The 26,336-nt window shown below is 30.8% G+C and overlaps 3 protein-coding genes and 2 pseudogenes across 3 annotated transcripts in view; 2 read left to right on the top strand and 3 right to left on the bottom strand.

Annotated features, from left to right (window-relative positions):
• Window positions 1–26,336, top strand: part of LOC149880876 (uncharacterized) — a 189,979-nt gene that overhangs the window by 124,109 nt on the left and 39,534 nt on the right. The gene's annotated exons all lie outside the window — the stretch shown is intronic.
• On the top strand, window positions 13,031–16,002 carry LOC149880887 (uncharacterized). The gene is made up of 5 exons (XM_090069785.1): window positions 13,031–13,396; window positions 13,542–14,044; window positions 14,154–14,346; window positions 14,456–15,179; window positions 15,280–16,002. Exons 3-5 carry the CDS (start codon window positions 14,157–14,159, stop codon window positions 15,629–15,631), a joined length of 1,266 nt encoding a protein of 421 aa, XP_089925911.1. The 5' UTR covers window positions 13,031–13,396; window positions 13,542–14,044; window positions 14,154–14,156; the 3' UTR covers window positions 15,632–16,002.
• Window positions 16,527–17,594, bottom strand: LOC149880886 (uncharacterized). Its single transcript, XM_090067898.1, is given in 5 exon segments — window positions 16,527–16,577; window positions 16,579–16,750; window positions 16,899–16,964; window positions 17,084–17,180; window positions 17,396–17,594. Coding segments are annotated over 5 exon segments (585 nt in total).
• On the bottom strand, window positions 21,374–23,335 carry LOC149880885 (uncharacterized; annotated as a pseudogene).
• On the bottom strand, window positions 25,142–25,908 carry LOC149880884 (uncharacterized; annotated as a pseudogene).

Genomic DNA, 26,336 nt, shown 5'->3' with positions numbered 1-26,336 from the left:
TGCTATTTTCAGAAAGCTGACACTCTAACATCTCTGAAGACAACAATGCAATATCTTGCATAATGTTTTCTAAAGTAGAGTATTCAAATGTTTGATAAATATTTTCATCTCAAAAAATTAATATCTTCTTTTAGAAGACTTCTTACTGCCAAAATCTTTTCACTGTTGCAAACTTTTAAAAGACTTACATGAAATCGACCGCGGCTCATTTTTTCTATACTTACTAAAGTGTAGCTCCAAAGGATCACTTTGTAACCTGGGAATAAGAACAAATGTATAGCTTTCTTCAAGCAAATCATCAATAAGAGATGCAGTTGCACGTAATGTTGTGATAAGAGCATAAGAAGTTTTCTTGTTTAAAGTAAAATATTCACATGTTGACCAAATTTCAATCCAATTTGCAATTTCTCTATAAAATGTGGTTTTTTTTATCTCCTTTTACAACAGCATTTCCGAGCTGATTGGATGTATTAAAAATCTCCTTTGAATTAAGTGTGATAAATAATTTTTGAAACACTGATAAAAATTGTGCTGCATCATTTCTTTCAGAAAAATAACTTAGTATCGCAATTGTAGTTGTTCCATCAAGAATCCCTAATGCAAGGTTAACATCTTGTTTATTGTTTCCGGGATGAGTGACCTGATAATTAATTTTCCTCCCTTTTTTCAAGTTTCCATTTAATAATTGGTCTTTTTCATAAACTTTATGAAATAAATCCCAATTAATAAAACCACCTGGAACTTCAACTTTCCTTTAAAGATCTCAAACGAAAAAGAAGGAAAAACAATTTTTTTTTTCCATTCAACAAATTATTCCTAAGATTTTTTATTAAATAGATTATATCATATAATAGATATGTTTAGATATAATAGATAAATAGTTTTCGATCTCTAGTACAGGATTTATGTAACTCTGAAAATGCATTAGCATAGGTAGAATGATTATCTGTAACAATAGCTCTTATTTTAAAACCTGATTGATGCAATGAAATAATGCACTCATCAATTTCTTTTTTCAACCATGATCCTGTTGTGAAAACTTGAGGCGATGATCTCACAACATAAGGAATAGCTTTTTGAAGCCCTACAATCATAAAAACAGCAACACCTTTATAAAGATTACTTTCTGAATCTTCACCAATATATTTCCCACTTTGATATTGGGCTTCTTTCTGCAGATACATTTCATCCACAAGAAGCACACAATCACTTGATACACAATGTTTTTGTAACAAAACTGCTATAGTATTATACGCATTTATATCACCAGTTCAGATTTTTCTAAGTAATCTAAAAGATGGTAAAGGTAGTTGTTCTAAGAATAACTTGTAAGACTGCTGAAGTGTGACGTAAAATTAGTGCATAACGTATAATGGATGCAAAATATGGAGGTCTGCCTTGAGGAGAATTGTATCTAATATCATTTAAGTCTGTCAAAATTGAATTCATATCATTGGCTTTATTTCTAACATGGACAGGAAAATTTTGTAACAATTACAATTCGTTAATTTGCATTTACAGTATCGGACAAAACATGGTGGACAAACTCAAGTTTAGAACAAAAGTTGATCAAAAACTAAAAAAAACTAGTAAAACAATTGAAAATATTATTTTTTATGTAGTTTATTATGTTTTTAACAAAACTTAAAACTTTTGAATCATACTTAAAATCACTAAAAAAGTTTTAAAACACATTTTCTCTAACAAACTACGTTTTTCTTTGGACAAAGCAAGGTGGACATTCAAAAAATCGACTGAAACGGACATGGTTCGCAATCAATATATGACAACGTTAATCCATATTGTCACAGAACTTATTATATACCTTGTTGTTTTCCTTTTGTAGATCAAAACAATTTTATGTAATTATTTTTTATTTTCATTTAAAATATATTTACAATTATAAAAATTTTTGATTATTATTTTTCGTCTCCCGAATAACCGGCTAACTCGTCTAAATCTACGATGTAACTTGGTGGAGGCAACATATCCACGTACTTTTGATACAGGTGACAGCAAATTTGGTGTCTGTGTAGACGCAAAAGGTCTAGGTACTTGTTCAATTTGCTAGATTTCAAAGGTTGGTTTATCATATACATATAAAATCTATTTGAAATAGCATCATGTTCATTAGAACAAAATTTTGTTACATCTCTAAAACTGTTACCGTTCATAGTAACAATACACGGGGTATATGGCATGTTCATATTTTCGCTATATTTGACATTGGCAACCTGGTTCACGTTTCCTTCTAATAGTTTTTTAAATTCTCCGCAAATTGCAACTGTAGGAATAAAAAATTCATCCATTCTTTTTATAGAAGAATATACACAGTTAGACAACCAAAATTCAGATAATTTATTATCCATTGGAGGTAATATATTTCCAATTTCAAATGTATTGTATACACCCATCATAATATCAGCAATAAAAGTTTACCCAGAATTTGATGACCCAATTAAAATTATTGTAACTTTCTTATAGTCTTGTAAAGTTAATACATTAAAAAAATCAATTAATAATTGGTTGTTCGCATATCCATTTGCTGCGGAAATGTCAAATAAGTAAGACATGAACAAACCACTTAAACGTTTAACTATTTTACTATTATCAATAACAGTATTATTATACTTTTCAATAAAACAAGTAGGAATAAAGTTCGCTTGAGAAACTGTTAGTCCTTTATTTATTATCTGATTAGTTAAATTATAAGGAAGTTGTAAGTAGTAATTTAATAAATCATTATCTTCTTTTAGTAGATGTAAAAAGTGTCTTTTAGAGGTTATTTTATATTTTATAAACATTTGAAGAAATTCAGAAGTACAGTGCTTACTTGTAGATATAATAGGTGTATTAGATACATTTGAATTATTAGAATATACTACCTCGTCAAAATTGGTCCTCATCAGATTTGTCTATAGTTCGTTTGAACTTATGCGCTTTGTGCTCGAAATTGGCTTTTCGTTTGTTACTTTGGAAAGCACTGAACTCTTGGAAGGTTGGAGGTTCGATTTTAAACTTGCTGATGTAGTTAGTGTAGGTGTAGGCAGATGAGTTACTTGATGTAATATATGCATAACACTCGTTACACTTTTCGCATTTATTAATGCAAGGCTTTGGTTGGTAAAGGTACTTTTGCCTTTGGTACTCGAGAGTGTTTCTAAAATGCTCGGCAGATTCAATTGATCTGACAACGATATGATTTCCGCAACTGCTACAATTGAGGCTGTTAGTGGAACGGCTTGACTTGACACATTGGAGGCAAGTTTTAGAAACTCTGTGTTCACTACTGCAGTCGCAAATTGTAGTATGGGCAACATGATCTTTCTTAAAAAACTTGAAGCATCGTAAGCACCTTCCTCGCGCGCTGTTTGCGAAATACCGATTAATGATACTCCGAACTGATTGAATTGGAGTTCCGTCAGGCTGAGATGGGAGTAGTACAAGAGAATGGTAATGAATTCCAACTCCACATCCTTCATGCAGGATTTCATGGACTTTTTTTCCTTCAAGTCCAAAGAACTCACCGCATGACCCAAAAGAACTAACAATGTGCACTGGAGTACAAACCAGTTCTTCGTTTCTCTCAGGCGCTTCAAAAAACAAAACGTGGGAACATTTTTCAATAAAGGCTTCCATTTAGACAACTCTACTCTACGCAAAATCAACTGTTCATTAAAATCAAAGTCAAATTGTTTTTCTTCAATATACTTTCTGTCTATTACCAAATTAAATTTTGCTTCAACGTAACGTATTAATTCATCAACTAAATGGTTGTTTGACTCACCTTTACTTTCGATCGCACTCAACTGTATCGCTTTATTAATTTCTTTAGAACCACTAGTAATCGTAAAATTAGACTGAGATTAAAATTAAACTGAGAAAGTGTTGCAGTGAATTTATCAGACGGTTTCTTTTTGTTTTTGTCATATAGATCAATCAGACTTTTGAGCTTCTTTCTGATGAGTGCGCTGGATAATAGTGGAAAGTCTAGAATTTCCCTCCAGAGCAATTCTATATCCGTAATCATAATTTTGATTCGATTCAGTCGCCGTCTTTTGCTGTTGAACAGAAAAGTGAAGTTTCCAAGAATTTGACGGTTTGTCGGCATCCGTGTGAGATTGGTTAGCTTTTCAACAGATCGAATACTTGGATCTCTTTTCTGTTTAGAAAAAGAGGGTAGATTCTTCATCCAAATATACCTGTTTGACTTTACGCTGTTGCTGGAATTTCTATAAGACATTTTATTGACAATCTTGCACTTAAAACAAAAATATTCAAACGAGTTCACACTTCATACGGTATAGCAAAATACCGTGTGAAGTGTGTAAGTGAATATATTCAAAACAAAGATAATAAACAACATCTATTAACAAACTACTAAACTTACAACCATCTGTAAATGTCTAGTTTGTAAACAAATGGAAACAGCTGACTGGAATGTGCTTAAAACCAGTATAGAACGTCATATAAAAAGTCAGTGTGAAATTGAAACCGATAGTCAAACTGTGCGATGTGCGCACAAAAAAAAAATAAAAAGGTGGGGGAACTTTTTTCAATTTTTTTAAAAACTGATGTTGCTACTGTCATCTACCTACAATTGTTCCTCTAATGTAAAGGGTTTCAGTTTCGTAACGAAAAATAATGATAATAGTTATTACCCTAATGTACATATTAGGAATCTATGCGGGAACTTTCAGATCGTATGATTAATCATGGATGAAGGCTATCTAAGAGTTTGTTAGTTAGTTGTTTTATCGATGACCTAGAAACCATTATAAATTTCAAAATATATTATTGTCGGTGCTATTATATGATTCGTAAAAATAAAAATAATAAGATTACGTTGTAGGGTCGGGAAAGTAATTTTGTTATTAGAAAAAATTATTATTTATTTAAATAATAAATAAATAACTTTTGCACAATTCGATGATCACTGTTTTATTAAACTAAATTTTTTTAGATTTAGAAACAGTTAATCAAGAATCAAAACATTCGTCTTTAAAGCAACAACTGAAAAATAACAGTAATTGATCAGTTTCTTGTGACGAAAAAGGTAAATGGCATCAGCTGATGAGATCTAGTTTTGTGAGAAACTTTTATCTTCCTTATCATTTTCCTATGGACATATCTTATCACTCACACTACAAATCAAGAGTACAAGCTAACTTTGATTGTAAATCAATATGCCATTGTTCACGACAACTTGTAACAGAGCAACTTTGTGATAACTGAATACATTTTGGCTATTTTAAAACCATACCAATGTCAAGTTTGCATTGAACGATTTGGTGACAATAACAAACTTTTACGACACTTAACATCACACGCACAAAATCAAATTACTAATATTATTGCTAGAGAACTTTCTTTAAAACAATTAAAGGATGATTTAAGACCACGCAGTAAAAGTGCTAGTGGAAACAAGGCGAAGTTAATTAGGAGATTAGAGGGTTTTTGAATAAGTAGCAAAACGGTAAACAACCGAAAACTATAAAAAGCTCAAAAAAAGAAAAGAGGACAGTTTTTGGGAAGGCAGTTTTTGAAGAGAGTTTTTGAAGAACAGTTTTTGAAGAGGTTTTAAAATGGCAAGAGTTAAGAAGAGTAAGAGATTTAAAAGAGAATTTTATGAGAAAAGAGATTTAAAAGAGAAATTTATGAAAAAAGGATTTTTTAAGATTTAAAGAGAATTTTATGAGAAGTATTTACGAAGATTTTAAAGAGAAACTTACGAGAAGAATTGGTAAGAAAAGATATTTGAGTAACTTTAAATAAGCGTTATTATCTGTATTGATTTATTGATATTTGCATGAGTTAATTTTAAGAGAATATATATTGATGAGAATTTTTGAGAATATTTATTAAGAAAAATAAGTAAGAGAAGAAGAACCAGTAGTAAGTACTTTTGTTTGCATTTCGATTATTAATATTATTGTTGTTATTACTATATGCGTTAAATATTGTTATTGAAAAGTTTGATGCTTTACCGCGCACCTTAGCATATCCGCGCTATTACACTTACGTCACACAAATATAAGAGTGCTTACCATTACACATTAATAGAACAATTGTTGAGTTTTATATTATAGAATATACTGAGGACGGCGAATTTAAGTTAAGCCTTTTTTGATTAGACCTTGCCCATTCTTAACCAAACTATTCCTAAACCTAGCCCTTTCCTAACCAAATACTCCCCAGACCATCTACCTAGTTCCCAACCTCCATATACCTAATCCAAACAACACCAAACCCAAACTTCCCATTCCCCTTCCCCTTTACTGCAAAAGAAGAAAACATAATAATAATAAACATAATAATAATAAATATAGTTAAATCCACCGCCCTCACACTGGAGGTCCCACCGAGATTTATGTATTCACTCATTTCTTCATAAATCAGTGAACTTTAATTATTAATCATTTTCAAAAAAAAGTATATTGATTATTTTGAAACAGGATCGAAGAAAAAAAAAACATTTTAAGAGAAATCATTTTATTTAAAGAAGAAAAAAAAAAAAGAAAGTTTTTAACAAAAAGTGAAGTAACATTTTTAATAAACATTTAAAAACAGTTTTATCAACATCAAAAATGGCAAGTCATTCAGGTTCACCTCATAACAACAATAATCCTAATGTTTTACCACTATTTTACTCAAAAACACCACCTGCACCCAACTGTACCACACCTGACATTGAAGTTTTACCAACTGAACATTTTGATCGAGACTCACTAGGACATGAGGAAAATGATTGGCGAAATGAGTATATCGATAAAGTTATAAGTGAAAAGATGATAGAAAAAGTTGCGAGAAAACCATTAAACTCCACCGCAAAACAAGAAGCGGAAGCTACTCTAGCTAGACGAAGTGATGAGAGAGACGCTCTTAATTGGTTAGAAAAGATTGCAAACTCATTTAGACCAACAATTGATAAGTCTAGTTTACCACAGTTTAACGGAGGACCAGATGATGACGTTAAAGAGTTTTTCCTTCAATTTAAGAGAACAGCTACCTTAAACAAGTGGGACAATAGCGAACAACTTAGCGCTTTTCCGCTTTGCTTAAGTAAATCTGCTTCGATATTTTATGAATCCCTTCAAAACCAAACAAAACAAGATTAACAATTAATTCAACAAGCTTTCCAGAATGAGTACGAACCACCAGAACGTATTTGGATGAAGAAAACCCAACTTTATGAATTGAAAGAAGGAGAAAGAGGACTTGAACATTTCATAGCAAATTTAGAGAAGTTGTCACAAGAGTTAAATGTTTCGGAAGAAACCAAAAGAGATCTTTTTATTCAAGGAGTTAATTCTTATCTAAAGAGAAAACTTCTTTTAAGCCAATCAGAGACATACACACAAGCAGTCAGAATCGCAAGAGTAAATAATTCAGTTAACATCGATGATAACGCTCGCATAATTGAAACAGTAGTAAAGGCCGTGACAAAAGCACACAAACAGTTGGTTAAACCTAGCACTGTAACATTTGCTGAGAATGATGCACCACCAGTGGTTGCATATAATACAACACTTGCGAATTTAGCTAATCCCGAAAATGCGACTAGAGAAGTAGCAAGGCTCAAAGACGAGAACAGAAAGTTTAAAATGCGTCTACAGAGACAAACGAATAATCAGGATCGTAATCCAACCCCAGTAAACCAACCAATCTGCTATATATGCAATAAGGCAGGACATTTAGCAAAACAATGCAGACAGGAATACCAAGATCCTAGAATTCCACAAAATAACAACTCGCAGTATCAGTACAGGAAAAACTTTACTCAACAACCGCGATGGAGAAACAATAGAAACTGGACACCACAAAATTTCGATAACTGGAACAAAAACAATGAAAATAAATACACTCAACCCGACTCGAATAACCAAAATTGGAGAGCTACTACCTCAAATAATCCACAACCAAATTATAGAGATAATTACTTCAGACCAAGAGGACAAAGTAACAACTGGAATAACGGTGAAAATACACGAACAGGCACCCATCAAAATCAAAGGAATGATTTGCCAGTTCGTATGCTGGGAATGGAAAATATGACACAGTATCAGAAGAACGATTTCAAATCTTATACCATGGATTGTCCACATTTCAACACCCTAAATGGAGATATAAATAAACTTATGCAACAAGAGATTCAGAACTTATGTGAGTATAATAAACAGATCACCCATGAGATGAACTGTCTACAAGATCAGTTTCGATATGGTACTGCACGAAATCCACTACAAGAAAACAAGGAAATGGACAAGAAAGATTTTGATCAACCTAACGCAATAATTTATGAACGCCAAAATATGAAAGACATCAAATGTGAAGATCCAGTAATTATCAAAAATGCAACAAGTTCATTAAGCAGTTCTCATGACATTGAGAGTAATGCAGAAACTGATCAAAACAACACTGACGAAATAGTCACAAATACCTACCCCGAAATACTCGATGATAATTCTAAAGCTAAGACGGAAGATTACATTACACCTGAATATTTCACTCCAGAACATAACGAAGAAATAAACGATAAAGTTGACCAAAACTTAGAAGAAGAAACAGTTATTCCTGTTAATATAGTAGATTTAAACCAACAGCATGTAATTGACGAAACTCCAATTGAAATACCAAACTTATGTTACGAAAACCGAGGACATATTGATACTTCCTGGAAGCCAAAAGTATTAGACCATCTTAATGAAAATGACATAAGTAGCAGAAAAACAACAACTTCTGAGTTAGATATTAAAATTCAATCAGAAAGCGGTAATTATAATCATGACAACGAAGATCGGCAACGAATTATTGAAACACCTCTTAACAAAGGCATTTTGAATCCATTAACTGACGAAGAGTATTGTACGACAATAGAAGAACATACAGAAAGTTGTTTCACAAACCAAATCAATTTTAGTTCCCTAAAAGACATAAGTACAAGTTCAGAAAACCAAGGCACAGCTAAGTAAAAGTTTAATAAAAATCATGATATCAGAATCCTCAAAGATACAATTGTGTTTCCTACAAATTGGAGACTCTACAAAGAGTTAGAGTATACTTCAGAACCAGTGAAAAAGCTTCATCCTCCGATTCTAAAGAAAGTTACTTCAGATCAGCTACCTCACTCTCCGCCTAAAAACATGCCATTCAATCGTTCATTCCGTGTTTCTGAGCCGTATAAGGAAAGTAGAAGCCTTACTATGACTGTTCTACTTTTGCAACTCGTTTTGTTCATTCCAATATTTCTTCTTTGTTCGAAAATCACCAATCATGAACCGACATATGATTTTAAGATGACTAAATCACTTACCAAGGAACACATTAACAAAGTAGAAAATAAGTTTAAATCTCTTTTCGAAATTCAAGTATTGTACCCCCCAAGCGTTTCAAAGTTCCCAATCTTTCTCAAAATACCAAGTATAAGGAATTATATAATTACTAATTCTTATCAGGAGAATAATATTTTAGAGTCATCATTAATTAAGGCGCCCTCAACTACAAAAACACAACGTTTTATGAATAATTATAATGCATTAAGTAAAGTACCGAAAAATGAAAGTAATGTTCCGTTGGCTATTATGTTCAAAACGCCAACAGATTTAAATAAGACAGTAAGAACACCAATATTTAAAACACAAGAATACGATCAGAAATTAAACAATGTAGGTTTAATAACAAATAACGTAATCATTTTGCTATTTTGTTCCAGGTTTACCAAAAAGGTAAACGAAATTCAAGGAAAGTAAATTAAAGGTATTACGGGTAACATGCGATTGAGTAACGCATAGGGAAATTCGCGAACCCTACCCATGTGAGCGATTTAAAATAAAATTTGTTTAATTTGATTTTTTATTAATGATGATGATAATGATATTTTTAAGATGATTTAAAATGATGATAATTGATTATGATAATGAAGATGATGATATAATAATGATGATGATGATAATGATGATAATGATGATGATGATGATGATGATGATGATGATGATGATGATGATGATGATGATGATGATGATGATGATGATGATGATGATGATGATGATGATGACGATGATGATGCTGATGATGATGATGATGATAATTATGACAATGATGATGATATTTTTAATAAAGATGAAGATGATGATATAATGATGATGATGATGATAATTGATTATGATAATAAAGATGATGATGATGATGATGATGATGATGATGATGATGATGATGATGATGATGATGATGATATAATTATAATCATAATTAAGATAATGATAATTATGATGATGTAATAAGATGATGATGATGATGATATAATGATGATGATGATGATGATGATGATGATGATGATGATGATGATGATGATGATGATGATGATGATGATGATGATGATGATATAATTATAATCATAATTAAGATAATGATAATTATGATGATGTAATAAGATGATGATGATGATGATATAATGATGATGATGATGATGATGATGATGATGATGATGATGATGATGATGATGATGATGATGATGATGATGATGATGATGATGATGATATAAGGATATAATGATAATTAAGATGATAATTTAAGATGATGATGATTTAAGATAATGATGATGATGATGATGATTTAAGATGATAATTATGATGATACGACAACGACGACAACAACGATATCGATATCAATGACTATGACGATCAAACTTTTTCTGTGAAATGCAACTTTGAGATTTAATAACTAAGTGAATTTAATTTTGCATTTCACCTTTTTGAACATAATTTTTTTAAAAGGCACATTTTTAGGTTTTAGCCCTAGCTACTCAGTGCCTACGCCATTTTACTTTTAAGACGATTTGTTCATTTAATTTTCCATTTTTTTTGCACATTACGTTTTCAAGATTTATATTTAACTATCTATAAGGGGTAATTTATTTTAATTGTATTATTAAAAGAAAAAAAAAGTTGTATAAAAAAAATTTTATAAAAAAAAAAAGAAAAAAAAAATTTATTGGAAGTATATGTAATTGAAGTATATATAATTGAAGTATATATAATTGAAGCATATAAAATTAAAGTATATATAATCGAAGTATATGAAATTGAAAGCATTTGCACGACATTATATTATTGAAGTATTTAAGAATATATTTACACGGTTTAAAACATTTATCGAAAACGTGAATCAAATTTACTCAAATCTCGAAACCTACTTGAATGGAAGACAGACAATGCCAACCTCAAATCTCAAAAAAAAACCAGACACGATAAACAGTATACCTATACCACTTACATATGAACTATCCTTGTATCAAAAATCAAGGGACGATTTTTTTCGAAGAATGGAGCTATGTGAGGAGGGAAAATGATAAAATTGTAAACCTTATCTTTAAGTTTTACCCGACTCATATAATATTCGACAGAAAGAGTGAGTCAACCAACAAAAAGTACGCACGGAGACTTATTGAATTTGTCATATGAATAAGATGATAAAGCGAAAAGAAGAGTAAAATGTAACAACAACCAAGAAAAGACGTACACGCAGAGAATTATTGAATTTGTCAAATGAATAGACGATATACCGAAAAGAAAAGTAAAAACAACAACAACAAAGAAAAGACGTACACACAGAGACTTATTGAATTTGTCATATGAATAAGATGATAAAGCGAAAAGAAAAGTAAAAAGCAACAACAACCAAGAAAAGAAGTACGCACAGAGACTTATTGAATTTGTCATATGAATAAACGATAAAGCGAAAAGAAAAAGAAAAAAAAAAACAACAACCAAGAAAAGATGTATGCACGGAAACTTATTCAACCTGTCATATAAATAAATGATGAATAAGTAGTAAAACGGTAAACAACCGAAAACTATAAAAAGCTCAAAAAAAGAAAAGAGGACAGTTTTTGGGAAGACAGTTTTTGAAGAGAGTTTTTGAAGAACAGTTTTTGAAGAGGTTTTAAAATGGCAAAGTAAGAGTTAAGAAGAGTAAGAGATTTAAAAGAGAATTTTATGAGAAAAGAGATTTAAAAGAAGATTTTTATGAGAAAAGAGTTATAAGAGATTTAAAGAGGATTTTAAAGAAGAAAAAGAATTTTGTGGTAAGAAGAGTATTTTGATGAATAAACAGTTTAATAAGCAGTTGAATAAAAGAAGATTTTAATATTGATTGTTGGAGAATAACCAGAAGATTTAATTAAAGAAGAGATATTTGTAATAAAAGAAGATATAAAAGAAAGAGGAGTAATTGAAATAAAAAGTATTGAACACTGCAAGAAGCGTAAGAGAATATTATTTGTATTATATAAAAGTTATAAGAGTAAGAGTGCTACCATTGCACATTAATAGAAAAAAAATAAAATAAAATAAAAAATAAAAAAAAAAAAACGCCGCCCTCACAATATATATATATATATATATATATATATATATATATATATATATATATATATATATATATATATATATATATATATATATATATAAATTAATATATATAAGTATATATATGATAATGTATATATAATAGGGTGTCCCAGAAACACACTTTTTTTTTTTTCCAGGATACCTCTCAAGTTTTTCCCATTCTCTGAAGTACCCTAAGGCTTAAAATAAACGGAAAAAAAAAAACCTTTGTCAAAAAGTGATATCTGTAAAATTTAAAAATTACGATTTTTTAGAAATAAATGTCCATTATTTCAATGTTTGATAAATTTGTAGTGAAATTTTTCTGATGTTATATTTTGTTTTTAATAAACTTAATGATGATCCCCTAGTTTAACAATATTATTATTAGTATTAGTGTGATTAAATGTCAATTTAAGTCGTCTGTGGTCAATTAAAAAGGAAAATTTAATTACGCGCGATTTGATCCTATGACACGTTTTAGAGATATGTACTACATACAAGTTTACTTTTGTTGTCATGCTACATAATGTATTTTACACATAGCTAAAAATTAAAAAAAGATTCAATGAATAATATAATTGTTTAATGAATGATTGAATGAATAGATAAAATAAAGTGTGTTATATAATTTAATATTTAATAGTAATTTCTAAAATGGACCGTCATCGTAAGAAAGACAAGAATAAAGGAGAAAAGAGGAAGATACAGACTAATCCCAGAAGGCTACTGTTTCTTCTCAAGTATCCTATCAACCAGCTGCCCACGAACCAGCTCCCCAGCATTGGAAATGTGCTCAGATATATACAGTTTATCAAATCTTCCAAGGCTTTAAAGTTTAAATCTACAAAACCTTTTGTAGCTTGTCCTCAAAGTTTTCCAGGCAAAGACCTTATCTACAAGGGTAGATCTTGTAAAGATCCCAACCATAAATGTGTTACTTCTCTTGTAATGGATGTGTGGAACAAGGCTGGTTTTGGAGAACTCATCATTTCTGGAGCTGCTGTCAGGTAAAAAAATTAAGTAATTTTTAATTATGTAAATAAACAAATAAGTAAATCAAAAAATAAACAAATAAATAATCAAATACCAATACAAATAATAAAAAATAACCAATATTTATGTAATTTATAAACTTCTTTTATGTGTAATCAGGGATAAGATTCTGAAGCTCCACATTAAGTATTGCAAAATAATCCATCTGAGAGATCTAAATTGGGATTCGAGCATTGGTAGATTCACTAAGATACAGGAAGAGTTCATTAAGGAGAGCAGCAAACTCCTCGATATATCTGTGGGGAAATTTGAGGAGAAGATCCAATCAGATCGACTTCGTTCCCAGAAGGCCAAGGCAGAGGACATCCAGTTTTTTTTAGATCAAAAAGAAGATAGAAAAATGTATATAACTACAGAGGTAGACAAAGAATTTGAAAAAGCTGTTAAAAACAGACAGGATCGGTGGCAGAGAATGAAGAATATGAAGATTACAGAAGTGAAAAAAAGACAAAAAAACAAGGGAACTAGTTCTAAGTGAACTTGAGGCTTCCTTTGAATCTGATGCTGGTTCTTCTGCATCCGAGTCAGAAGCTGTAATTTACACAGATGAAGATTCAGTCAATGAATTACTCCAAAACTCTGATTCTACAGTAAAAGGCAAGGTAAATAAAAGATTGTAATAAAATGTAAAGTTGGTTGTACAAATTTTGAGTAAACTTAATCAAACTGAATTCAATTAGATTAGAAATATCATAGCTGTTTATTATGTAGATAATGATAAGTATCAGTTCTGAGGATCTGGTGGATTTTACGTCTGAAGTATCTGCTCGATACAGGGTCGGGATTCAACCTCAAACCGCACTCATTGCAGCAATCTGCAATAAAGCAGGCGTGAATCTTGAGGATGTGCCCATCTCCAGAAGCTCTGTTCATCGAAAGAGATTCAAGAAGATTAAAGATCTAGGTAAGAGTAAATAGTAGAATATAAAATTATTGAAAATAATGAAGGTCAAGTAAAACTAGGATAAATAAAGATTAAATTATATAGGTGATAAAGTTATTTTAATTACTAGGAGACAAGATAAGACAAGATATAATGGAAACCTTGAAGGGAAAGAGGCTTGTCCTACATTTTGACGGCAAACAGATCAAAGAGATGGAGGAGAACCTGAACATAACTGTTACTGTTGAAAGGATTGCAATCAGTGTTACATCTCCTGATATTGAAGACACAAATGACATTCTCCTTGGAGTAGTTCAAGCTGAAAGCTCCAAGGGAATTGACCAGGCAGATGTGATCTTAAATCTCCTAGAATATTACGATATTGTTGATCAGATCTTTGCCATATGCTGTGACACCACTGCTTCCAACACTGGAGTATATTTTGGGGCCATTACCATCCTCACAAACATCCTCAACATTCCTTTACTCTGGTTTCTATGCAGGCGACACATGTTGGAGCTACACATCTCTCATTTTATGGAGGCTCTTACTGGTGAGAAAACAAAGGGGCCAAGGAGAGCACTCTACGTAAGACTGCAGAAAACCTGGCCACACATCAAGGAGGAGGTAGACAAGATGGAGGAGATCATTAGGTTTGATTGGAATGAGCTACAGGTCGGATCATCCTTGTACAACATTGCAAGGGAGGCCCTGGAGTTTGGCAAGAGGGCACTGACCATAGAGACATTTAACAGGGGGGACTACAAGAAACTTTGTGAGTTAGTTGTCTTCTATTTGGGTGGAGATGTGCCAGGATTTCATTTTTATCAACCTGGAGCCTGCCATGAAGCCAGGTACAGTTATAGTGTATTATCAATAATTTTTGTGTTTAGGGGAAAGTACATTTTCAAGTTTTTCTTACATATTTGATAATAATAATAATTTATTCTAAAGGTTCATGGCAGATGCTCTATACCTGCTGACCCTGAGGATGACTGAGAAGGTAGCCCAGGTGATGAATGAGGAAGAGAAGAAGATGGTAAAGACAGCAGCATTCTTTGTTTCTGTATGTTATGGGCCCTGGTTCTTAAAATCCTGTATGGTGGACAAGTCGACTTCAAATGACTTGGCTGCCTTTAAGTCATCGTTTGACATAAGGGACCACTACCCAAAACTTGGACAGGCCCTTCTTTACAGCATGCAACGGCATGCTTGGTATTTAACAGAACAGTTAGTTATTCTGTCCCTAGCTGAATTACCAGCCCAAAAAGTTTTTTTATTTCTATCTCAAAATCGTTTTGTTTAGCCAAATTACCACTAGTTCCCCTTTTTGCATTTTTTTTCAAGTTGGAATAGGACTTATGCAAATTAAAAAGTTTTTTAACTAAACTTAAATCAGTTAACACATCAAATCCAGCTTTAATCCAGGGTCTCTTGATTTTAGACAAAATACATTCACAACAATCTGAACATCTAGAAAAATTTTTTTTAGGGGGACAAGCAAAAATATTTGATATTGGTGAAGATCGACATTGTTGGTTATATATCAAATGTTGAAGAATATCCAAGCCTGTTGGGAATTGTATATCTAAATAGAAAAATTTAGGCGTTCCTTAATAAATATTTTAGTGACTAATGACTTATTATAGATCCAGTATTAATAAAAATGTTTCTACCTGATATAGCTGGTTTTGCCTCTTTTATAATAAAAAGTTCCTTTTTCATCGACCTAAGTTGTGCTTCACTCATTTTTGATATTTATTGTATGTACCATTCTGTATTTATTAGAAAAATTTAAAGTTATAAACTATCAAAATTTGCACGAAAATATAAGTATATAACTTTAGACGCAACAGAAAATACATTTAAAAAATACCAACTTTCATGATTTTAGCGGTAGGAAAAAAACCATATATTTTTAAACAAAAATATAGGCCTATATACATATAGCAGAAAAAAAAAAAGTTTGAAAAAAAAAAAAAAATAGCCCCTCCCTCAAGACGCCCGAAAATGGCCACTTTTCTGTCATTTTTCCCCTAAATTATTAGCTTGAGGGGTGGTCAAAAGTGATCCGATAGCGCTCAAACTTTTTGAGGCTCATTTTTTATACATTTGCCCCAAATTTAGGGGGTATGGTTTTTTAGATTTGAAAATTTACTTTTTTTGAATACCCCTAATATATATATAAACACAAATAAAATTTATCGGATTTGTAAGATAAACTTTAATAAACTGAACTTATTATTTATTGATTATTAATTCGATTAAGTATAATAACTAACCTAAAGAATTATTTAATGAAACAGAACTTTTGTTAAATATTGAAAAAGAAATCGACTTCTCATTACTAGGAGAAAAAATTTTACACTTCACATTTGGTGCACAAGTGTTTCTAGAGCTACTTGATGTTCCTTGAAGTGACAACCTAGCCCATAAGATAACAATTATTAACAGCATTAACATTTATGCAAGGCTATGTAAATATATTATACACTATGTATGTTCAATCATCTATTTAAATTCAACAATCATACTTATATTATTGATCATCTTAATATACTTAACAATCATACTTATTAGGAGAAAAATCAAGATCAAGCTCATCATTTTCATAGAGAATTTCTGTTCTTTGTATTTCCCTTAAAATTAGAAAAAAATGACATAGAAAAATAAATAAGGACTAAAACATCAAATAACATGAACTTATAGTAAAAACAACATAAAACTTTGTTAAATTTTTAAATAAAATAATATATACTTTCTCTTTCTTTTTTTCCCTGTGGTTTCTGTAACAGTATTGAGATCTGAAGTATCTAACGCTAAAGTGGCTTTATCGTGCGCTATTTTGTAATCAGCTAAATGAAACAATATGTATGTATAAAAAACGTTATTTGTAAAACACATTTAAAATGAATATTGTAAATATGAATATATTGATAGTTATAATACTAAAACGTTAAAAATACAGCTAAAACTATAAATAATTTTCAAATAAATTTTATAAAAAAATATAAAATTTATCTTCAGAATTTGTAACCTCTATTCAAATACTTTTAAAGATTTAAATTGCTTGTTTTCCACAAAGCAATGCCTGTAAATATTTTCCAGTTGTCTCCTGGCGGGAACATCTTTAAAACATAATTACTAAATGTTTTTGAATCCATTTTTGTTGGAAAAAAACTCTTCCCAGTCTCATAAGAGAACCATGTTTCTGGAACTACTTCCACTGAATCCTCTTCTGGAAATTTTACAACTAGGTAATGTGTCATGGTCTTTTAAAAAAATTATATATATACATATATATATATATATATATATATATATATATATATATATATATTGAAAAAAAAAATTACAATTTTTTTTTTCTTGCAGGATAAAACTAAACCTTAAGTTGATAGAATCCCTACCCTAATGGGAGATTAACTACTCTAAGCCTAACCTAACTCTGCCCCAACCCTCAATCAATGTGTACTGTCCCTAAATCATTCAATATATATACACTCTGCTTTGATCCTTTAATAAATTTAAAAAATTAAAAAAATAATAGAATAATATAAAACAGTAAATTAATTAAATAACATGAGTAACTTCTCATTGAAACTTGTGAATTTTAATCCAATTGGGAATTCTGCTGTATGTGTGGTGCCATTGGGTTGGCTAATGAGTGAGTGTGTTTGCATACATGCATACATACATACATACATGCTTGCATGTATGTATGTATGCAAATGTATGTATGTATGTATGTATGCATGTATGCATGTATGTATGTATGTATGTATGCATGTATGTATGCATGTATGCATGTATGTATGTATGTATGTATGTTTGCAAGCATGTATGTATGCATGTATGCATGTATATATATATATATATATATACATACATACATATATATATATATATATATATATATATATATATATATATATATATATATATATATATATATATATATACATACATTCATACATACATGCATACTAATATATATCAATGCAGCATTAAATCGACGAATTGACGTCACATGTTTTTGAGAGGAAGCCTGTTACTTCAGTACATACATCGACTGACCGTTAGGGAGAACATGCAAGGAGTAGTACATACATCGACTGAGAGTTAGTTTTGAGCAGGCAGTCTAATTTGATCGTTTTCTTCCTTGGTTTCATCAATTAAACAATTACTTGTCATGAATTAAGGTGCACAAAAAACAACTACAAAACGCACGTACATTTGACTTAATGCTGCATTTGTAAATATATATATATACAAAAATATTGTAATTTATTATATATACAGCTGCGGACAAAGCTACGTGAACGATTGCAAATAGTTTTTTTTAATGAAATTTTCAATGTCTTAAAATAAATTGATAGTTTAATACTATATATGGTTGGATAGAGCGTTTTTTGCTCTATAAGACTGTGTAAAGTGTATTCTCTAATAATTTGTTTAAAATTAAACATATCTAAATGTTCAAAAAGCATCAAATATTTTGCGCGACAAAACCACGTGAACGATTATACAATCGTAAAAGAATAATTTTACTAACATCAACAAATAATAGATTCTAAAAAAAAACAAACATTAATATTTAGTTGCATAGCCTTTAGAATCGATAACGGCCTTGCACCGTCTTGGCATAGATTCTACAAGAGTTTCTAGTTACTGTTTTGGTAATGCTTCCCATTCATACTGTACGGCTCAAAAAAGTTCATCCGGTTTTTGAAATTTGCGACCTCCCAAGCGTCGCTCAACTTCAATCCATAAATTTTCGATTGGATTTAAGTCGGGAGATTGGGCAGGCCACTTCAAAACCGTTATGCTATTATTTATGAGCCAATTTTTTTACAGTCAAAGCTGTATGTTTAGGGTCATTATCATGTTGATAAACCCAATTGTGAGGCATTTTTTCTAAAGCGTGTGGCAACATTTGATTAGATAATATTTCCCTGTACTGTAGTTGGTCCATTATACCGTTTACACGGTACAACGGACCAATACCAGCCCAGGAGAAACACCCCCAAACCATTATATTGCCACCCCCAAATTTTACAGTTCCTATTGTATACTCTTTTGCAAATCTTTTACCTACTGGACGCCTAACATAACCTCGACCGTCGCTGCAAACCATGTTAAATTTACTTTCATCCGACCACAAAACTCTTTTCCAATTTTCAACCGTCCAGTTTAAGTGATCTTTAGCGAACTGTAGGCGATCTTTGACGTGCCTGGGCTTAAGGAATGGTTTTTTTGCAGGTCTGCGCCCATAAAGACCTCCTTCGTTTAAACGCCTTTGAATCGTTCGTGTGCTTACGTTTTCCATGCCTGTTTGCAGACGAATTTCAGGGGCTGTCAAATGTGGATTCTCAAGAGATTTTCGCACAATTTTTCGATCAGTACTAAGAAATAAAATGTTAAACATTAAAATTAACATTAACATTAATATTATTAAGATACAATATTAAAAAAAATAAAGTTAAAGGAATATTACCGCTTATCCGTAATACGTGGACGACCACCTTTCTTAACGATCTTTTTGCTCTTTTCTCGGTGTATAATTTTATGTATTCCACCTTTTGACATCTTCACATGAGCTGCAATTTGCCCAATGGACCATTTTTCTTCTTTGCGCAAACGCAAAACCAAGCTTTCAATTTTTGAATCAGTTTGACGAACCATTATAGTTTAATTTTTTTAATTTTTTGATGTTAAACAGAATAATCTTGAGAAATTTAAATGATTGTAAGTTCTTAGAATACCAAAACCACATGAACGATTTTTAAAAGCACTGATTTCGATGTGAATATAATATAATTTGCATCAGAAATGACGCTTTTATAAATCGTTCACGTGGTTTTGTCGCGCAAAATATTTGATGCTTTTTGAACATTTAGATATGTTTAATTTTAAACAAATTATTAGAGAATACACTTTACACAGTCTTATAGAGCAAAAAACGCTCTATCCAACCATATATAGTATTTAACTATAAACTTATTTTAAGACATTGAAAATTTCATTAAAAAAAAACTATTTGCAATCGTTCACATAGTTTTGTCCGCAGCTGTATTTTATAATTTATTATATATATATTATAATTTATTATATATATTATAATTTATTATATATATACTATACTTTATTATAATTTAATTGGTAATATTAAAGCAAGTAAAAATGGTAAATCAAGTAAAGTACTTATTTTTATTACTGTAATACAAAGAAAATGTAATAGAATTAAAAGGGTCGTTTTAAAACAACAGCTTTATCAAGATGTGGTCAAATGTGTAAAATTGGATAAACAACATAAGATTCTTTTTTATATGGCAGCCGAGCAAACTTCAATAATATTTCTGATACATCTGCTTTGTATAGGTTAGAGGAAAGATTAGAAACTCTAAAAATATTAAGATCAGATGATGGCATTGGATACTTAAAAAATCCTGAATTGTTAAAAAAAATTTATATACAACAGTTACTTTGCCATCATGTTCCTCTACAATATTACACACTTTAGCAACATCTAAAAAAATTTTAATACAAGCATCTCTTTCTTTTGTTGCAACAGTAAGTCCATCTTTAATAATGATTGAAAACTGTTTTTTTGTTTTTAACTCTGGCAAAAGAGGCCCATTTTGGTGCTGTTTTTTTAATTGAAAATTATTGAAAGACTGAAAAGTGTCACTTGTCAATCGTTTGTATGAGACTTTCAGACTCATACAAACGATTGACAACTTGCTGAAGTACTTCGGTGACTATGTTGAAGTGGAAGTTTCCAAAGGAAGATTCTCACCAAGCTCGTCTATTGAGTTTTCATCCAAAGCACTAAAATTGTTTAGATACTTTAAATACAATTTTCCATATTTCATAGAAAAAGGCCTATTAAACAAAGTTAAGTTGATTAATTTGGTAAAAAAGTTAAAGAAGGTTGATAAATAAAAAGTGTTATACAAAAACTTGAAAAATTATCTTATATAGCTTTGAAGTTTTGAAAGAGATATGATACTTTTGATAGGAATCTCTCAGTTGTCCAAACTCCGTCTCAAAGGTTTTTCTCAAAACAACGCATTTTTTTCAATTGCGTTATAGTCGCGTTGGTCACGGCGGACTGGCTGATTGCAGGCAAGCTGTTGATGTTTTTGAGTTGTATACACTATTACATGCTGATTAAGCAATTCCATAAACTGCCGAAATCCTTTATGTTGATTATCCATATTTGTTTTCAGACGTCTATTGAGACCTTCTGCATTCTTATTGGTTTTGTGATTCAAGCCATAAACACTGAACCCTTCTGGGGTCACTATATTGAGCCAATACCTCTCAAAATACATTTTAAAAGCAAGTAGTTTGCTTTTGATTTCGCCACTGAATGTTGCAATCTCAATAACTCGAGATCCTCAAGCAACCAAGATCTTGTTTGCAGGAAGGAGACAAAGTGCCATAACTTTTCGTGCCCACTTCTTTACTTGAATTTGGTGGCGGCATTCCCTCTGAAGACCAAGAATTGCTAATTGCTTGGTGATTGCATTTTCAAAATGAAACCTAAAGATAAGGATTTAAAGGAGATCATTAATTGATAACAAACTATGAGAAACTTTGATAACTTGGAAACTGGGACAGTAATAACAAATTAATAATTTATACCTGCAACCATTCACCATACTTTCACTCCAAGTTGTTCTTAGAGCATTCTGTACTCCTCGTTTAAAATCTGACATAATGGTGGCTGGAGAGAAATCTTCTTTTATTTTGGAAAAAACAGGCTTATATAGAGCCTCTGATTTGGATGTCATTAAAGCACATTCAGCTGGAACAGATGTGCGCCAAAGGTGAGGGTTATCAGGATCAAATTTCATCTGATACTCATCTGGAATAGGATCTTCAAGCACTTCTGAATACTCAACAGAAGATATTAAGAGTTGATACCACTTGCTTTCCTCCATGCGTGGTGTTATGCTGGAAGTACAATAATTGTAACTATAACTTACAACTGTAAATAAAAGTGTTCTACCTTACGTTTTTATTATATCAATTTTTTCGTCTAGGGGCTGTCCATAAGTTACATCAAAAAAACAAAGGGGGGTTCTGAACTTTTTTTGACAATTGTTGACAAAGGTGAGGGGAGGAGGTCAAATAAATTTGACGCAAACTGTTACTTTTTGTTTTTTAAATTTCATTACTCAAAAAAATAAAAATTAGGCTGCGTTTGTAGCGTAGCGTCTTTATTTAGGTGGGGGGTGAGGAGTTATCAAAAATTCATGTTATTTTAGAGGAGTGGGGATGGGGGGTGTCTCTGGAAATTTGACAAATTGTTGACAAGGGTGAGGGGGTGAGGTAAAAATTGCCAAAAGTTTGTTGACGTAATTAATGGACAGCCCCCTAGATTTTTTCTTTGAACAAGTAAAATGCATACACATAAATACCTGAATGTTCCATCAACAAAACACACTTTGGCCGATTTCGCCTTGTTGATAACTAGCATATGCCCAAAGCTACGTTGTCCTGTTCTGCAACAGATCCCAAAAAAAATGTCTCCATAGCTATGACATTCTTTGTCATTTAGAACTTCAGCAGCTTCTTTTGGTGATTTTGGGTTCAAGGGCTCATTTAGCCATCTCCTTTTCTGAAGAGTTGGGATAATTTGAGGAAAACTAATAGATTCAAAAACAACTGCAGGAAACTCACTCACAGTGTTTTGAAAAATTGAGCGCAGGTCTTCAGATGTTGCTTCTGCTTTTTTCTTCATAGTACTTTTAGCAAGCAGCACTTCAAAGTCTGTTTCTCTTGAATTGCAACTGTGAACAGTTGTAACCTGAAGTTTATCTTCATGAATAAAAGCTCTGCCTTTGCAGTTCATTCTAGTAAAAAAACGGCACTTAAGATGCAGTTTATCTTTATAAAGTTTATCTTTAGTGTATCCAAAGTCACCAGACCAAAAAACTTTTGAATTTTTTCTTTCTCCTTTAGTTTCATTATAATTTTTTGATAAGTTCTCTAATGACATTTTGGAGTATTGAGTTTCCTCAAATTTTTTTAAATTTCAAGTTTTCAATCTAATTGATTTTCATAGCACGTGCAAATTAAACTGTTTATTGTGCGTGCAAATGACACTGTTCATTTATTATTCAGAAAATCACATTTTCGAAGTTAATCATTAAAATGAGTTTTCGATCTTATTCCGTTTTTATTGTTTTTGATATTGTTCCACATTTGTGAATTTCGATATAAAAACTTTTCGATATTAATCTGAAAATCACATTTTCGATGTCAGTCATTAAAATAAGTTTTTGATCTTATCCGTTTTTATTGTTTTCGATATTGTTCCGCATTTGTGAATTTCGATATAAAAACTTTTCGATATTAATCTGAAAATCACATTTTCGATATTAATCATTAAAATGGGTTTCGGTCAGTTACTTTTCGATATTAATCATTTTTTCGATCAGTTAATTTTCGATATTATATGCTTTCCCTATAAACACAATAAATGTGTTTAAATATGTATATAAGGTTAAATATATACCTTATATACATATTTAAACACATTTTTAAACACATTTTTACCTTAAATACATATTTAATCACATTTTTACTTTACATTATTATAAAAACACATTGATAAAACAACTATAAAGCACTTATTACCACATACACATACATATCAAAAAAGCATATATATAAACAATAAACGTGTGCTAACAGAAATTTCAAAAATGATGCGAGAAAATTTAAAAAGATTCAAAGTAAACAAAATATATATTTACATACAATACTCTTTACCTTCTTTTTTTTTCATAAGAACTGTAATCCTCATAACAAAATTTAACCTTTCCATGAAATAACATGTGACATGCCATGTCAGTGTTGGCACAAAAGTTTAATTTATTTTTCTAAATTTTCTAAAATAGAACAAAAATAGTTAATAGCATCACAGAAATTTCAATGTAGTAATAACCATTTTATGGAAATAGCATTAGTATAACTTTAAATAACATACATACCCCTATTTTCCTTCTAAAAAATAAGATAATAAAAACAAAACTGCAAAAAGAAAAACTAAAACAAACAAAATATAAACGATTTAAAAAATTAAAATCCTTTATACTTTAAATCTTTTCTACTTTATCTAATAAAAATTTAAATCCTTTCTACTTTATCTAATAAAAATGTATATATAACTATTTCTTATACTTACTTCAATTATAATATGATCTTAACGATGATTATTTATCTTATTATTATGATTCTTTATGTAATATATCTAAACTAATAATTAAATTCCAAAAGGAGAAAAGTTTTAACTCGCTTAAAAGGTCTTTCTAATGACCGCGTGCATTTACAGAACGCGCTCTTTCAAAGCCTGGTAACTAATTCAAAGCCTAGTAACTAATGACAAAACGACGTTAAACATTAAACATTGAACATTTCTGTAGGAATTATATTATGATTCTTGACTTATTTACTGCAAGTTATTAAAAAAATAGAATTTTTAATGCTATGGTGTTCCAAATAAATGTACGTGGGAATTTTTTAATTTATCTTAATTATAGTATACTGACAATTTTAATTTGCGATGCAAAATCTTTAATAAGAACATTTAAACACTGTTTTTAAACATATGCAGGACACCATCTAGCAAAACTTTCTTATTAGTACTAACTATTGTTCTTAGTGAAGAAATGACTGGATCACTAGAACAAAATAATCGCTTAAATAAATCTGTGTAAAATACTTACCATACTTTTTAAAATCTTTATTCCGGGCCTATATAGTTTCTTCACTTAAGAGCCCAATTTTTGATGTCATGTAATCAACAACACTGGGAGCATGAATTAACATTTTGTGAATGCTCTGCGGCATATAGTACCATGGATAGCATTCCACGTAAAACCTAGCTGTATGTGTACAGTATTCCCTGAATAAATCTGTATCAAACTCAAAACCACATGAAATACAAGTCAAAACAACGTAGAACATTTTTGTAAGTTCAAAATTAAGTCCTGTGATTTCGGAAAACAATTGTTCATTCTGAAAAGCTCTTCTGGAGGTGTTGCCATCATTAGATGTTCCTGAGCCCCTAGCCTTAGGCCTATCAACAATCAGTCCCATCTTCTCTTGAAAAGCAAGTTGAATTTTTTTCTTTTGCATTTCAATTTGTTGCTTGTCAACTGGTAATCTTGATGACCATTTCTTGACTGGTAATTTGTAAGCAATATGGATTAAGCATTCGAATGTTCGTATCCATGCATGTAGAATTGAAATCCCATATTGCAACCCATTTGGAGTGTACAACTTCAGTAACACCTGTAATAAATAAAAAAATGCATTTTAAACTAATCAAATATAAAAAGGTGTGGATATATATATATATATATATATATATATATATATATATATATATATATATATATATAATTCATATGTATATATACACATTAGGTTGTACCTGTGTACAAAATATTTTCTATATACCTTGTCAATATCATTCATTTCTTTTGGACAAACACCACATAGAGAGCAGCACTGTGATGAGTCAGTTACATCTGATAATGCAGTATGGGCTTTGTCATCAATCATAGTAATTTCAATTTAATGGTCAACATCAATAGACTTACCATTAAGTAGGATATAGCTTGTATTAGTAAGCTGTTTAATCTCATTTTTTAATGTCAATTCCTCACTACAAAGATCTGCAGTTTCCTCTACAAATTTAAATCGCAAAGGCCGACAGTACAAAGTAGATGATGGTTTAGAATTTCTCCAAAGAATAATCTTTTTATGATTGACAATAGATGAGAGCTCTAAAGGCACAAAGCATGTAATAAACAGAGACTCCTCACTCTTCAGATTCCTAGTACACTCATCATCATTACATATTTGTTTATAAACACTATGCCCACTTGAGTTATCAAAACCAGCTTTGTATATAAGAGTAACTCTATAACACTTATTTTCATTTAAAACACCTGTCTGTGTCTCCAAAAGCCTTGTTGTAGTGTGATCCA

The sequence above is a fragment of the Hydra viridissima genome, unplaced genomic scaffold (genome assembly GCF_058129835.1).
Source record: "Hydra viridissima isolate aposymbiotic clone 2 unplaced genomic scaffold, HvirCarnegie_v1 scaffold_12, whole genome shotgun sequence".
Classification (NCBI taxonomy): domain Eukaryota; kingdom Metazoa; phylum Cnidaria; class Hydrozoa; order Anthoathecata; family Hydridae; genus Hydra; species Hydra viridissima.
This window is presented reverse-complemented; position numbering and strand designations above follow the sequence as displayed.

Bases quoted from the DNA above. Each gene is read 5' to 3' on its own strand.
- LOC149880887 (XM_090069785.1), top strand. From the start codon at position 14,157: ATGATAAGTATCAGTTCTGAGGATCTGGTGGATTTTACGTCTGAAGTA. The intron at 14,347-14,455 runs GTAAGAGTAAAT...TTTAATTACTAG, and splicing joins CAAGAAGATTAAAGATCTAG to GAGACAAGATAAGACAAGAT. The intron at 15,180-15,279 runs GTACAGTTATAG...TTTATTCTAAAG, and splicing joins GGAGCCTGCCATGAAGCCAG to GTTCATGGCAGATGCTCTAT.